At 35.0% G+C, this 12,946-nt stretch overlaps 2 protein-coding genes across 2 annotated transcripts in view; one reads left to right on the top strand and one right to left on the bottom strand.

Annotated features, from left to right (window-relative positions):
• LOC126973219 (bromodomain and WD repeat-containing protein 1) overlaps positions 1-3,061 on the bottom strand; it is a 59,085-nt gene extending 56,024 nt beyond the window's left edge. The window contains exons 1-4 of the mRNA XM_050820404.1: positions 2,882-3,061; positions 2,739-2,797; positions 2,632-2,661; positions 2,443-2,502 (exon numbers count right to left, since the gene is read on the bottom strand). Coding sequence (XP_050676361.1) covers positions 2,443-2,502; positions 2,632-2,661; positions 2,739-2,797; positions 2,882-2,918 — 186 coding nt within the window. The 5' untranslated portion in view covers positions 2,919-3,061. The remainder of the gene's footprint in view (positions 1-2,442; positions 2,503-2,631; positions 2,662-2,738; positions 2,798-2,881) is intronic.
• A 347-nt stretch (positions 3,062-3,408) lies between these two features.
• Positions 3,409-11,795, top strand: LOC126973536 (E3 ubiquitin-protein ligase COP1-like). Its single transcript, XM_050820880.1, has 4 exons — positions 3,409-3,767; positions 9,798-10,367; positions 11,011-11,173; positions 11,788-11,795. The coding sequence occupies exons 2-4, from the start codon at positions 9,807-9,809 to the stop codon at positions 11,793-11,795; spliced, it is 732 nt and encodes a 243-aa protein (XP_050676837.1). The 5' UTR covers positions 3,409-3,767; positions 9,798-9,806.
• Positions 11,796-12,946: the final 1,151 nt, after the last annotated feature.

Raw genomic sequence — 12,946 nt, 5'->3', positions numbered from 1 at the left:
CGGCTAGTGACCCTGGCTACTCATCTAGAGGTCTCATCATAATATGGATGTTGGTTTCCGAGTCATGGATGTTTATATGTATGTATGTTTAAGTAAGTATATTGTATTAGTTATATATGTCTGTTGTCTTGTGTCCATAGTTTGGGGCAATATAATTATTGTTAGTGTGTGTCAATATTATTTTATTATATGTATTATGTTTGCTAAACCAGTCTTTTAAGAGCATGCCCCCTTTCACCTGCCCCCCTCATGTCATCTTTTCTATTATTGAAAATCAAATCACTGTTTTCACAAATTTTGCACATACTCGAATTTATCAGGCTCATTAGCAGCAATATTTCGTATAAGCTACAAAGTAATTATTATTAGCACCGTAAATAAATAAAGTTATTTTCGGAGCATTATATTCGCAATCATAAAAAATATCATATCTTTAGTTTAAAAAACAAGCAGTTTCTGTGAAGAGGATCACCTGCCACAACTTCAGTTCTCTAGCGTGTTCTTTCATACCAATGATCGATGTACTATTCCTGTCTATTTTAATGTTGCGTGGCGCAAGATAACCTTTCCGATAACCCATACGGGCTCATATTACATTACTTTGTTTGTATACAAATCATCCAGCCAGCTCCTTCTCTATAATACTGGCAATAGCTGAGAACCAACATTTTGATAATTAGGTGTTGGCTCCTGGACATTGTGCGCGTCTTACCTCTAAGACAGCCTATGACATTCAGTTTCATAATCATGTACCTTTAGTAGCAGATATTATAAAAAAATAGATTTTGAATACACTTATGAAACACGGCGAACTTTCAGGGGCTACAATAAATATGATTCGAAAATTAAATCTTTTTACATTTCTTTCTTTTACGCGTCAAATGCGTAAGTAAGCACATTCTCCAGCTTGCTTGTTTGTGAAAGTTTCTCGAAAGCTGCTCTGTGGAGGAACGCCACGCATCCAGATGGTGATGATATCCTAATTTGTGGCGTGTCGTGCGACGGTGGAATACGGCGGCAGGAATAAGGTGAAACAGTTCTTCGGAACACTGCCCGTGATAAATGCGGTAGAAGACACACAATGAAGCGACGTTTTTACTCAACGCCAGGTGATCGAACTGTTCACAGAGCACTGGGTCCCCGTCAATTCGAGTAGCTCTGCATTGCACGCATTCAAATGGTTCGAGCTGAGATGAGTTCTCACTCTTTTCGTTCACAATAAGACCGTCGATTAACTTTATTTTTGAAATTGAAAACAAAACACATTGACTTGTGGTGCTCGTGCATCGAAACCGGCTTCTCCCGGGTTTGAAACAATAGCCTCCCTTTTTAACATACAAGACGTACATTATATATTTGTTTTATTTTAACTTTACACAGCGCGGTGCTATTATGGAGACATTAAATAAACACACGGCTAGCTACTTAACTGTTATCATAAAAAAATATTTCGGAACACCCTGTAAGTAATCTAGTAGCCGCGCGCTACCGTAGGTACTGACTACTGACCTACTTCGTGGCTCGTGCGCGACCACGCTAAGGGTGATTAAAAATTTATTTCCTAAATATAGGTATAGTTTGTTTGTTTGACAATTTCAAGTATTTACTTTAAATTATAGATTTATATTTTAATATTTTTGGTTAAAAAGCTCTACGCGTGTGTTAATTGATGTCGCCATTTGGTGTTCTTTGAAAAACTTTTACTTGAAGTTACCTAATATACTTATGGAAGACGTAGACAAACGAGAATCTGGTGGTCACCTGGTGGTAAGTAATCACCTCGGTTCGTACTCTCTTGTAACACCAAATGAATCACAAGAGAGTTGCGGCCCTTATAATATGAATCCAAATCCAAAAAAACTAGTACATAGCGCGTATGGCTATTGCCAAAGATGTTTATTTGTTATTAATAAGTTGTTTAATACACCACTAATTTAATCCTATAATATTATGATATATATGTACAGATGTCCTTAAAACATAAATCGATTAAATTAATTATTAACGTTTAACGCAATGAATTCAAAGTATCCCGCCATTCCGCGTTCGGCGCTGCGTAATCAACGTCGTAAAAGTTCGGTGCAATCCGGCCAACCGAAGCGTCATATTACAGATTCCCACGATCGAATGAAACAGACAAATATACTTGCAAAACACACGAGTTCGAGAGAGACAAATGCGAGCAAGGTTACGCTAAGTGTCATGACGGACACAAGATGAAAGAAATATTTTACTAAACACAAAAATTAAAGTAATTTATAAGTGAAACATCGTCAAAAGTACTTTCAATAATTTTCACCATATTTAGGAGATCATTTTGATCCATTTCAGCTTTTAAGAAAATATTCACTTTTTACGCAATTAAATGATTTCGCTTTGCTTATTTACTGCAAAAATGTAAACATAAACACAAAATTCGCGTTAAAAACACATAAAACTTACCAACTCATTGTATGATTGCAAGTGTTCGTTGCCCTCCCAGTCGAGACGCCTCGGCAGAACCTGAACAGTAAAAATGCAATGAATAACTTTTCAGGAAAGTTTCAGCAACTTTGACAGCTCGACCACGTGCGTTTGCGATCAAAACAACAATAAACTTTAACTCTAGTACTACGAAAAGCTCAAACATACCTCAACAGTCCGCAACTCTTCTAATAAAGTCTGCAAAGAAAAGATGTCGTAAGTACCACTTTTGACAATATATTTATAAAATTTAATTGTTATTTAAACGTTTTTACCTTTGCAGTTTCTTTAAGAGGTCCACCAGAGAGAAATTTCGCTATCAGAAAGTAGAGCTCTGAAACCGGGAAAGCCACCATTATTCGACCTTACTTGTAGGACAGTCTCAATATCAAGCTCGATTTTAAAACTTTCAGCTTACCTGGAACGACATTGAGCTCCTCGTTGGAATCCTCCATATTCCTATAATGTACACAATAACGAAAAGTACTTCGAAACCATCACATTCACTCTTAAAATGACTTAAACATTTCATTCTAAAACATTACATTGTTGACGAAAGATAATGCAGCCACTTTTAATCACCAAAATGGCGATTGGCATTTGGCGTTTCGAGATTCGCCTTCGTGTTGCACGACCATATAGTTCGGAAAATATCCGCTTATGGCGCTAGTGCAAGCGCCAGCTGTCTCGACACTTGTCAAAGTTCTACATAAATGCACTAGATGACGCTTAACACTATATGGTTATCGACCATTCTTATGTTACGACGATCGCATCTAGGTAATTAATTAACAGTATAATAAATAAAATGATGAAATAATTTACCTGGATTTAAGAATGTAGTGTCTGTATGCATAAAGATATCAACTATGTTCGGGCAATACTATCTTCATACTGTCAATAAGATTCCTTCAATTTACTAATGTCAAAACTGTGTTCTGTCAAATCTGTTTTTGAGTTTTACTGAAATTAGGTTCAAATTTAAAAGATGGAAAGCTCGCATATTATTTTGCAAAAGCATTTAGGAAAGATGGAAAACGCCTGCATTAAATCATTTTAATGAAAGAAGTAATAAATTATAGTATGGAAATGGAGCTATATCTCATATCTCGAAAGGATCCCCAATGCTTTAAAACGCAGTTGCCGTGTGTTATTATTTTTATGTTTATGAAAAGATAATTCCTGAGGGCGGTGACTTTAAACAGTCAGAAATCTTATAAATAGTAGTGTTGAATTTGAACAATGCGGTTTTTATTAAATTGAAGTGATAAGTGAAGATTACATTTTTGAACATTCATCAATAAGTAAGTACAAATAAATGTTTTAATGGATGTAACCTGTACAATACCTATTCCCGCGTTTGGTTGGTGTTGAGTATGTATTGTTAATAATTACTACCAAACGAATACTACTTGGTAGTTAGAGACGGCCTTACCCATTGCGAGGCTCCGGGCGGCGGGTCTTTGCGAGGCCCTTTGTACTTCGGGAAAAGTATGTGATGCAAAAGTAGGCCTGGTTGTTTGGTTTAGGTACTTGTCATGTTTGAGGAGAATTGCTAAAGTTTTACAATTATATAAAACTTCACTTTTAAAATATTTTAAACTTATAAAATTAACAAATACCTACAGAGATTACTTATTTTAAAATTGATGTTTACGGCTTTTAATAATCTAAAAAATGACCTATGTCATTAACAATTTATAGAATAGCAAGGGCTGAAAGCCGCTCTTGTATCATCGAAGTCCTCAAATATGTTTTAATAATATTAAGTCTTAACTAACTCCATTCAGCAGATGCAACTGTAACAGGTGTGGTAGCAATAATTCTCAGGACTATTTCGATAGTGAGCTAAACATCTCTACATAGTAAATTTTTTTCATCTGGATCACCATGACGAATTTGGAAAATGTTAGATTCTTATGATGTTGAATTCGCAAAATGTTGAATTTCCCATTCGGATCATAATTTTGAATTCGTACAATATTGAATCTTAACTACTATGTAGTAAATGTTGAAATAGTGAAAAACTAAAGAAAATCGAAAAACTAAATGACATCATTTTGAAGTTCTATATTCTTATGTTTTTTTATGAACATAATTTCTTCACAAGGAGTCATAATATCTAATATTTGCAATTAATATTTTTACGTATATTTAATTTCATACTAAATGAACTGGATTGACAATAGTAAAGGATTATATTACTTATCACTTTATTACAAATGGCTATTAGTTACCCACCTAGAAAAAAATATTTTAAATTAATTTTTGAATCAAATACCTATATATTAATCGAATACATATATAAATAAATAATAAATATGAATCAATTCAGATTGTACTTATCATATAGTTAATACATATATCATTGGTATACTACTGTTTTGCGTTCAACATTTTGGAATTCAACATATTGCAAGTTCAACTTTTAGGGAATTCAATAAACCAAACCAACTTCAATCAAAATAACTTTATTCATGTAGGTCACGGAAATGACACTTATTAATGTCAAATGTTTACTTTTTCTTTTTAAATTTACTGCTACTTTGTAAAAGGTTGATGAGAAGAAGTGGCAAGAAATTCGTTACCACTCTTTTAAATCAACATATTTACACCTTCATCATCTCTAATCAATTCAATTACAATATATTTGTATTTCAATTACATTGTGTTTCAATTACAATTATGTATATGTAAAGTATAACATTTTAGGAACTCAACATTGTGGGTCCAGTGAATTTTTATCTTTCTTTTTTTTCTTTAATTAACAAATTCAATATCATAAGAATCCAAAATTTTGCAAATTCAACATGGTGGTCCAGAAGGTCTTCAAATACTGTAATTTACACTATTCCAGCTCACTCAATACTTTACATAGGTACCTACTATAAGAATGTACTCAATAAAATTGAATTATATGTACAGTAACAATATTGGAACTCATACTGCAAGCAAAATAATTCCTGGTGACAAGAGTTGACAGACGAAATGAAACACGGAGATTCTCTGAGCGATAGAGTAGCAGAACATTATGACCCGACTCCCGAGCTGCCTCGAGTGCCATGCAATTAAAAAACCAATCTTCAAGTGTTTCTAGGCATTATATTTTTAAATAAATTATGAACTAGTTAACTAACTTTATTTTAATTTACCGTTACGTTATAACCTTAATAAGTAATTAAGGATCAAAATCAAAAGTTTTGATTAATAAAATATAGTTAAAAAAAAATCTTTTTAATTTAAATTTTGTAAATCTGTATAGACCTCTAAAACTATAGTGTGTAGTTTGATGGAGTTTTAATACACACTTTTGTGTTATTCCTGGGAATTATTTGTTAACATGCTACCTAGGTAATGTTTAGTTTGTGAAAGTAAAGTAATATTATTTTACAAATAGGGTCATATTTTTCCCAATACCATAAAGTCCATACAAAGTTGTGTTGTGGTACCATAGGTTGCTTAATTTTGCTATCAATACGAGTTCAATTACCTATGCTATTGTCAGTGGGGGTTTATTATTATTATTAACAAGCATGTTGTAGTATGTATGTTCACATGCAATGTTAATGTTAATATCATATAGGTACTTTTTGAGCATTGAATTATTCAATCATAGCCAATGGTTGTGCCTATTCTTAAAGTTTAAATGATGTGAACACCACACCTTCTGGCAGTGAGTCCAAAGTAAAAGTGGTGGTAGAGAACTAGTTAAAGTTCATATCAAACATAGATTGTGCCTATGGGATGTATTTGATCTTGGATTTCGAGCAGATTGTAGTGAATGATAAGAATTTTGTAGGTTGTCACTATGTTACATGAATGCATCTTGTAGTAGTGAAATGTAGCACAGTAAATCTTTGATCATTTGACATAGTGTCTGGACTGAAAGACTCCATACTTGAGAGCAATGTTCTATGTGTCGCCTAATATGTATAGCAAAGATGTTTAGGAAAACTTCCACTGAGTTAATTTGAAAGACCTGTTGTATCATAGATCAAAAGTTTGCTTTTTTATTACAGTGATAGCTGGGCCTACTTTTTCAGAAGCCATAACCACACCTAAATCTATTTGATGGTTTACTGAAATTATGATATTTTCTTCCAGATCATGAGCTAGTCTACTCTAGGATTATTACTAGCAGTATATTGCATTTGCCAAGTTCAGGTTGATGATCCAGTCTAGACCAGATCTGAATGTAGTGTGATGTCATCTTAAAGTGTACTGACTTAGTTGGCAAAGAACTTACCCTTAGATCATTTATATGTCTAGAGAGAATGTGACAGCTGTGAAAACTTCAAAAAAATAGATGTTGACTGTTAACCTCTATTTTGAGCAATACATACACTAACATAAGGCATATATAAATCGCAAGTGTAAGACATAGCTTGTGACACACACTAAAGTAATAAACCTGAACTGGTTTCATTGGCGGCTGTCTAGCAGCAAGAGACTATCTAGACATATAAATTTACTATCAGCGGCAAAGAAAGCAGATTGAGATTATACAAGTTCACTCAGGTCACTTATGTATTATTCTAAATTTGCAAGATGCAACAACATTATCTTGAGGGTTTTGAAGTGGAACCTGATGTGTTCTGCCTCCCAAATAGCCTTTTATCCATCTTAACAGGGATCCACATTTTTCAAAATGTTTGAACTTCATAAAAAGTCATTGGTGGCAACTATATCTATGGGCTTCCTGTTGTTAGGTTTTAATTTATAAGTTGTGTAACTTTGTTGTCTTAGCCCTCAAGGGAATCTAGTAGCTGTCTCTAGTTTAATCTGTGTGTTTGCATATATGTTTCTCATAACTATAGTTAAGCTAATATTAAGTGTATAACAATGTTTGCTCACTACTGTATAGTGGCCAAAAAATCACAAAAAAACCAACTTGCCAATTTCATCAAGAGATTGGCTTGAGGGTATCTTTGACACAGAAGAATATACATTAGATACAATAATTATGGTCTATCAGAGAATAGTTCTACCACAAGCGAATCATGAGTAAAGTTCATTATTTTAAATAAAAACAATCACTCAATGGCAGCAACATACATTAGCTCTACACTGAAATAAAGCTATTTATCAAAGGCTATTTGCTTGGAACAGTTCACTATATATAGTGATATTCAAATTCAAATATTTTTATAATAATATTTTTATATAATAAAATAGGATTCAAAATCACTTATTGAACGTCAAAAAATACCACCCATTCAAAAGAGACTGCCTCAGACCTGAGAAGAATGGGCGCAAGAAACTCAGTGGGCTTTTTTCGTACAATAAACATTTATAATTAAAGAGCCTGAGGGTGTTCGCTTTATTCTCAGTCCATGGTGCCATTAAGAAAATCATTTATGCTATAGTAACCTTTCCCACACAAACGTTTTTAAACAATTCTTTTAAATTTCGTAACACATTTTTTTTTGTACATTTTCTGGCATCATATTGTAGAAGCATATACATCGCCCAACAAAAGACTTACTAACTCGACCCAACCGAGTTGTAGGCATAACAAGTTTATGTTTGTTCCTCGTGTTATATTTGTTCCTCGTGTTAACATTATGAATGTCACAGTTTCTAGAAAATTCCTCAATGCGCTTATGAACATACAGAACATTATCAAAAATGTATTGAGAAGCAACAGTCAAAATTTTTATTTCTTTAAATTTGTCTCTTAATCATACTTTAAATTCAGACTTGACATTTATTCAATATTATTTTGTTTATTCATATACTCTACAGTCTACACTGTATTATACTTAATAATAAATATATATAAATAATAATAATATGTGTACTCTTGATGTGTACAATAACAGAGTATTCTAAAAATAAGTATTTCCAACCTAATTCATAATATGTCAGTCAAGTGTAAAATTATGTTGAAGGATGACCCTTTGAATTGCATAGTTATTAAAGGTTTCTAGAGACTCAATCTAGCCTACGTTTAATTCAGTTTATATTGAGAGTCTAGTGTGTTAGTTAGATTGAGGTAAATGTATTTTTCTATTGAGTGAATTGCAAACTATATGTTTGATGTAAATCACCCACATTCAATATAGGAACACTTTTCGAGGTGGTATTTTTGAAATGAAGGCTGTGGTTACTAACAGTACAAATACAAATATACAAATATTTTATTTATTACAACAAAATACAAAATATGCAATCAGTGTTGGGGTCTCCTTTTAAGCAAAGAGTTGCCTGTAGTAGGAGGCCCCGCTCTTCCATAGCAAAAACATAATAATAAGGTATAATAATAAACAAGTCGACCTTAACATAAATATAATTAATTAACTAAGGGAAAAAAAGCTACTTACAATAATAACATAATAAAAATTGATTTATTTGTAATCTAAACTGAATGTAGTGTGTGTGTCTGTGGGTGTATGTATGTGAATGTGTGTGTGAAGACTTAGTACATAACTATAAGTAGGTTTTCTGTGTCTTCATAATTATATGATCTTATCCACTCAATTATTATTTTCTTGCATTCATAGTATGATTTTTCATATATATTGTTATTAACAGTGCCATACATGTCTTGTTAAAGTTAATCAATTGGTAACAGATTGGTGAATCTGTTGCAAGACTATGTACCTTTTTCTTACGCTTTTTAGAGTGAGCCGACTTGAAGTATTACCATGCTCTCTTTATGACGCCTAACTTCTTCAAATCCAACTTGGCTTTGCCATCCAGATTTTACCCCTTTATTAGCAACCGTTTGAGATTTCAAGACCCAGTATTTCAATACTAGGCAAGGCTTTAAGGGAGGTGTTGTCGACAAGCAGTCTAACAGCAAATGGGGTATTTTTCGTGATAGATGCGCAAACTTGAGTCTTACTGTCTCCAAAATCTGTGGTATCCTTTCAATATCCATTGTCAAGTAATTCAGAGTGGATTAGGATGGTGGTTGAGATATTCAATCTATTTCTTTTTATAGCACTCTATTTCTGATGCCATGGTTGCTATACAAAGAGACTCACATATTTTATGGCTCCTACATACCAGAGAGTCAATAGTTTAGTATGCTGTTTTGTATTGTTTGGAAGCAAGTAACATTATATTGCCAGCAAATGGTATTCAGGTGTGGAAAACTTTTTATAATTCCCTATGGATTTCATACTCTAACTGTATATCAGTATTTTATCATCAGAACTTAAAGCCTGATTAATTTATGAAATAATAGGGTTAGGTCTGGTCCTCGGCCACCAGCTACCACTGTGTTTTTGAATTCAAGTGCATATAACACATGTTTATATAATTAAATTACATATAAACCAAGGGTTATTTCTTGCAACAGCCGTGTGAAAAATGTTTTTTTTTTGCAGATCTCCACAATGTCTGGTTCAGCAGCCAGCGGTAACAGCAATGCGGGAGCAAGCACATCACTCGCAGCACTGGGCGGCCTCGGGGGCTCTCTAGAGGACAAGGATTGCGACCTTCTGTGTCCAGTCTGCTTTGAGTTGATAGACGAGGCCTACGTCACCCGCTGCGGGCATTCCTTCTGCTACGCCTGCATAGCCAAATCTGTCGAAATTCATCGACGATGTCCAAAATGCGGTGCGCAGTTGACGGGAAGAGATCATTACTTCCCCAACTTTTTGCTCAACGAATTAGTTGCTAGACGTCGTTTGAGGACTAAAACGCCCGCCTCTGCGCCCCTTCCGTCTCCTGGTGACACTGATAGACTGAGGTCGCTGCTGGCTGCAGAGGCGAGGCACCTGCCGCTGTCTGATGTGGACGGGATGCTGGATGTGCTGACGAGACGGAAGAGGCTGCTGGAAGCGGAGTCGGCCGCCGCGCATCACAGGCTCTTGTACGAGTTCCTGGCGCAGCTGCTGAGGCACCGCACGCACCAGCTGGAGCAGCTGTCTCGAGAGGCGGCCCTTGTCCGAAAGGTGGGTTAAGAATTATGTGCACTGTATTCAAATATTTTTATTCAAGATATCACTTATTAAAAGTAAAAAACTACCACCCATTCGAAAAAATATGCCTCAGACCTCTGAGAAAGGGTGAAACAAACTTCTTTTTTTTAAATCAAATTTCTATACACACTTTAGTGTGAGGCTCCGTTATCAATCTGTTATATAATTAGTTATATATGTTATAGTGAGTAATTTTACTATATAACGTCTTTTAACAATTTTTTTGAATTTCGTAACCATATACATTACCCAACAAAAGACTTATTAACTCGACTTAACCGAGTAGGACGCATAAAGGTTTGTCTCTTCGTGGTGTTAACATTATAACCGTTTCTAGAAAATTCACTTACGTGCCAATGTTATAAATGCAAATGTCTTAATATTAAAAAAAATATAATAATCTGACATCCTTATTTAGAATGTTATGAATTAATAATACTTCTAGTGTTAATTCCACGAGCTAATTAGCTACAGTGTAAGTCCAAATCTCGTTTCAATGGTGTACGCGCTTTTTTTTTTAACGGAACCCATACTTTTCTCCTTAATTCTTCGTACTTTCATATAAAACATAAGAGCTTAGCTCTTTATTCATCTGTTAAATTGCGGATCGCTTCAGGATATGGAGCACGTGGCCGGAGTGTTGGGCGAGCTGAAGGCAGGAGTGGGGGACGTGGTGCTGCCATCGCCGGCGGAGGCCGCGGGGGCAGCGGGGGCAGCGGGGGCCTCGGGGGCAGCGGGGGGCCTCAAGAGGGACATCAGCGAGCTGGCGGACACGTCGCGTGAGTTGACCGTGACGGGTCCCACACATACAACACACTCATAATGCATGGTTATCGTCTGGTCCCGCGCACGCCGCCTTAACTTGCAGGCTAAGCAATTTTGTTATGAATATGATTTAAAAGTTGGGAGTATCTAGTTAATTACTTCTTCTCCCCATGTCAAAGCCCCTTTACAAACTGATATAGCTTTTTTTTATGGAATAGGAGGAGAAACGAGCGTACCTGGTGTTAAGTGATCACCGTCGCCCACACTCTCTTGCAACACCAGAGGAAGGAGGTGTACGCGCTTGTGATTCTAGCTTCATGACGTTTACCAAGTGTTGTTGCAATACGTGATATTATTATGTTATTGTCACTCCTTGTTAATTAAATATTAGAATATTATAATAATTGAAATTTTCAAACAAAAAGAATATTCCTAGTCTTGGCATAAATACTGAAACAAGGAAAAAAATTCTTTTGCAAATAATATTTATTACTTTTACCGTGTGTTAGGTTAATACATAAACATAAAACAATTTAAAATATAAAAAACTTATTCGTAGTAGACTCCAAATTATCATGACGTTTAGAGGAAGCTATACTCTCGAAAGTGAACATTAATCATAATCCAGCGGATTAAGATCGGAACTAGACGACGGCCAGTCTTCAGCTCTGATGAAGTCTGAAACGTTGGTTTGCAACCAAGACTGCGTAGACCGAGCTTTATGACCCGGCGCCGACTCTTGCTGGAAGGACCATTCTTGGTTATTGAACATGTTAGTTTTAATGGGACTCACTACTTTTTCAAGAATGGTATCTTGATACACTTGCGCCGATATTTTGTTACCCTTTTCACAAAAGTATGGCTCAGTCATTCCTTCATAGCTAATACCCCCCCAAACCATCATTAATTACTAATAAACTAATTGGGTCTCTTAGGTGGTTAGTTTTCTTAGGCCATTTTGTTTGTTAAAATGTTGCTCGATTGTAAAAATATTCGTAAAAATTTTTTCTGTGACCTCCCTTTGCGTACCACTTCAGTAGTGTTTTCGATTTTATCACCCTTTAAAGTTAAGAAGTCAGTTCGTCTCTTATAGGCTGCAAGTCCTAAGTCATCTTTTAAAATACGCGACATGGTTCTAGGTGCTATCTTCATCTCCCGAGATAAAATCTTTTGCTCTCGGACAGGATTTGTTCGAATTCTTACCCTGACTGCTTTGACCACCTTTTCGTCCGAGCACTACGTGGACGACCAGATCTTTATCTGTCACAAACAGAGGAGATCTTATTGTACTTATTAATAGCCCGGTACAGAAACATTTTACTAATACCAAGCGTATGGAGAGTATTAATATCTGGCTCCATACCTACATTATGTAATTCAATCACAGCGATTCGGTTCTCTTTATCACCCCACTTTTCAAATTCAAATTCAAATATTTTTATTCAAAATAGGATGTGAAATCACTTATTGAAAGTCAAAATAAAAAACTACCACCCATTCCAAAGTGAATGCCTCAGGCCTGAGAAGAATGGGCGCAACAAACTCAGCGGGCTTTTTTTTTTCATCAAAAATATGTTTTACAATCAAAGTAACATTTACAAAGTAACATTGTACAATTAAACTTATTATTTAATAGCCTGAGGGCGGTCGCCCCATTCCCAATCTGTGGTATCATTAAGAAAGTCATTTATGTTATAGTAACCTTTACCACACAAACGTTTTTTAACAATTCTTTTGAATAACGTAACACCTTTGTTTTGAACATTTTCTGGGATCTTGTTGTAAAA

This window comes from Leptidea sinapis, chromosome 29, assembly GCF_905404315.1.
Source record: "Leptidea sinapis chromosome 29, ilLepSina1.1, whole genome shotgun sequence".
NCBI lineage: Eukaryota > Metazoa > Arthropoda > Insecta > Lepidoptera > Pieridae > Leptidea > Leptidea sinapis.
The sequence above is the reverse complement of the archived record's forward strand: the minus strand, read 5'-3'. Positions and strand labels throughout refer to the sequence as shown.

Bases quoted from the DNA above. Each gene is read 5' to 3' on its own strand.
- LOC126973536 (XM_050820880.1), top strand. From the start codon at position 9,807: ATGTCTGGTTCAGCAGCCAGCGGTAACAGCAATGCGGGAGCAAGCACA. The intron at 10,368-11,010 runs GTGGGTTAAGAA...GGATCGCTTCAG, and splicing joins AGGCGGCCCTTGTCCGAAAG to GATATGGAGCACGTGGCCGG.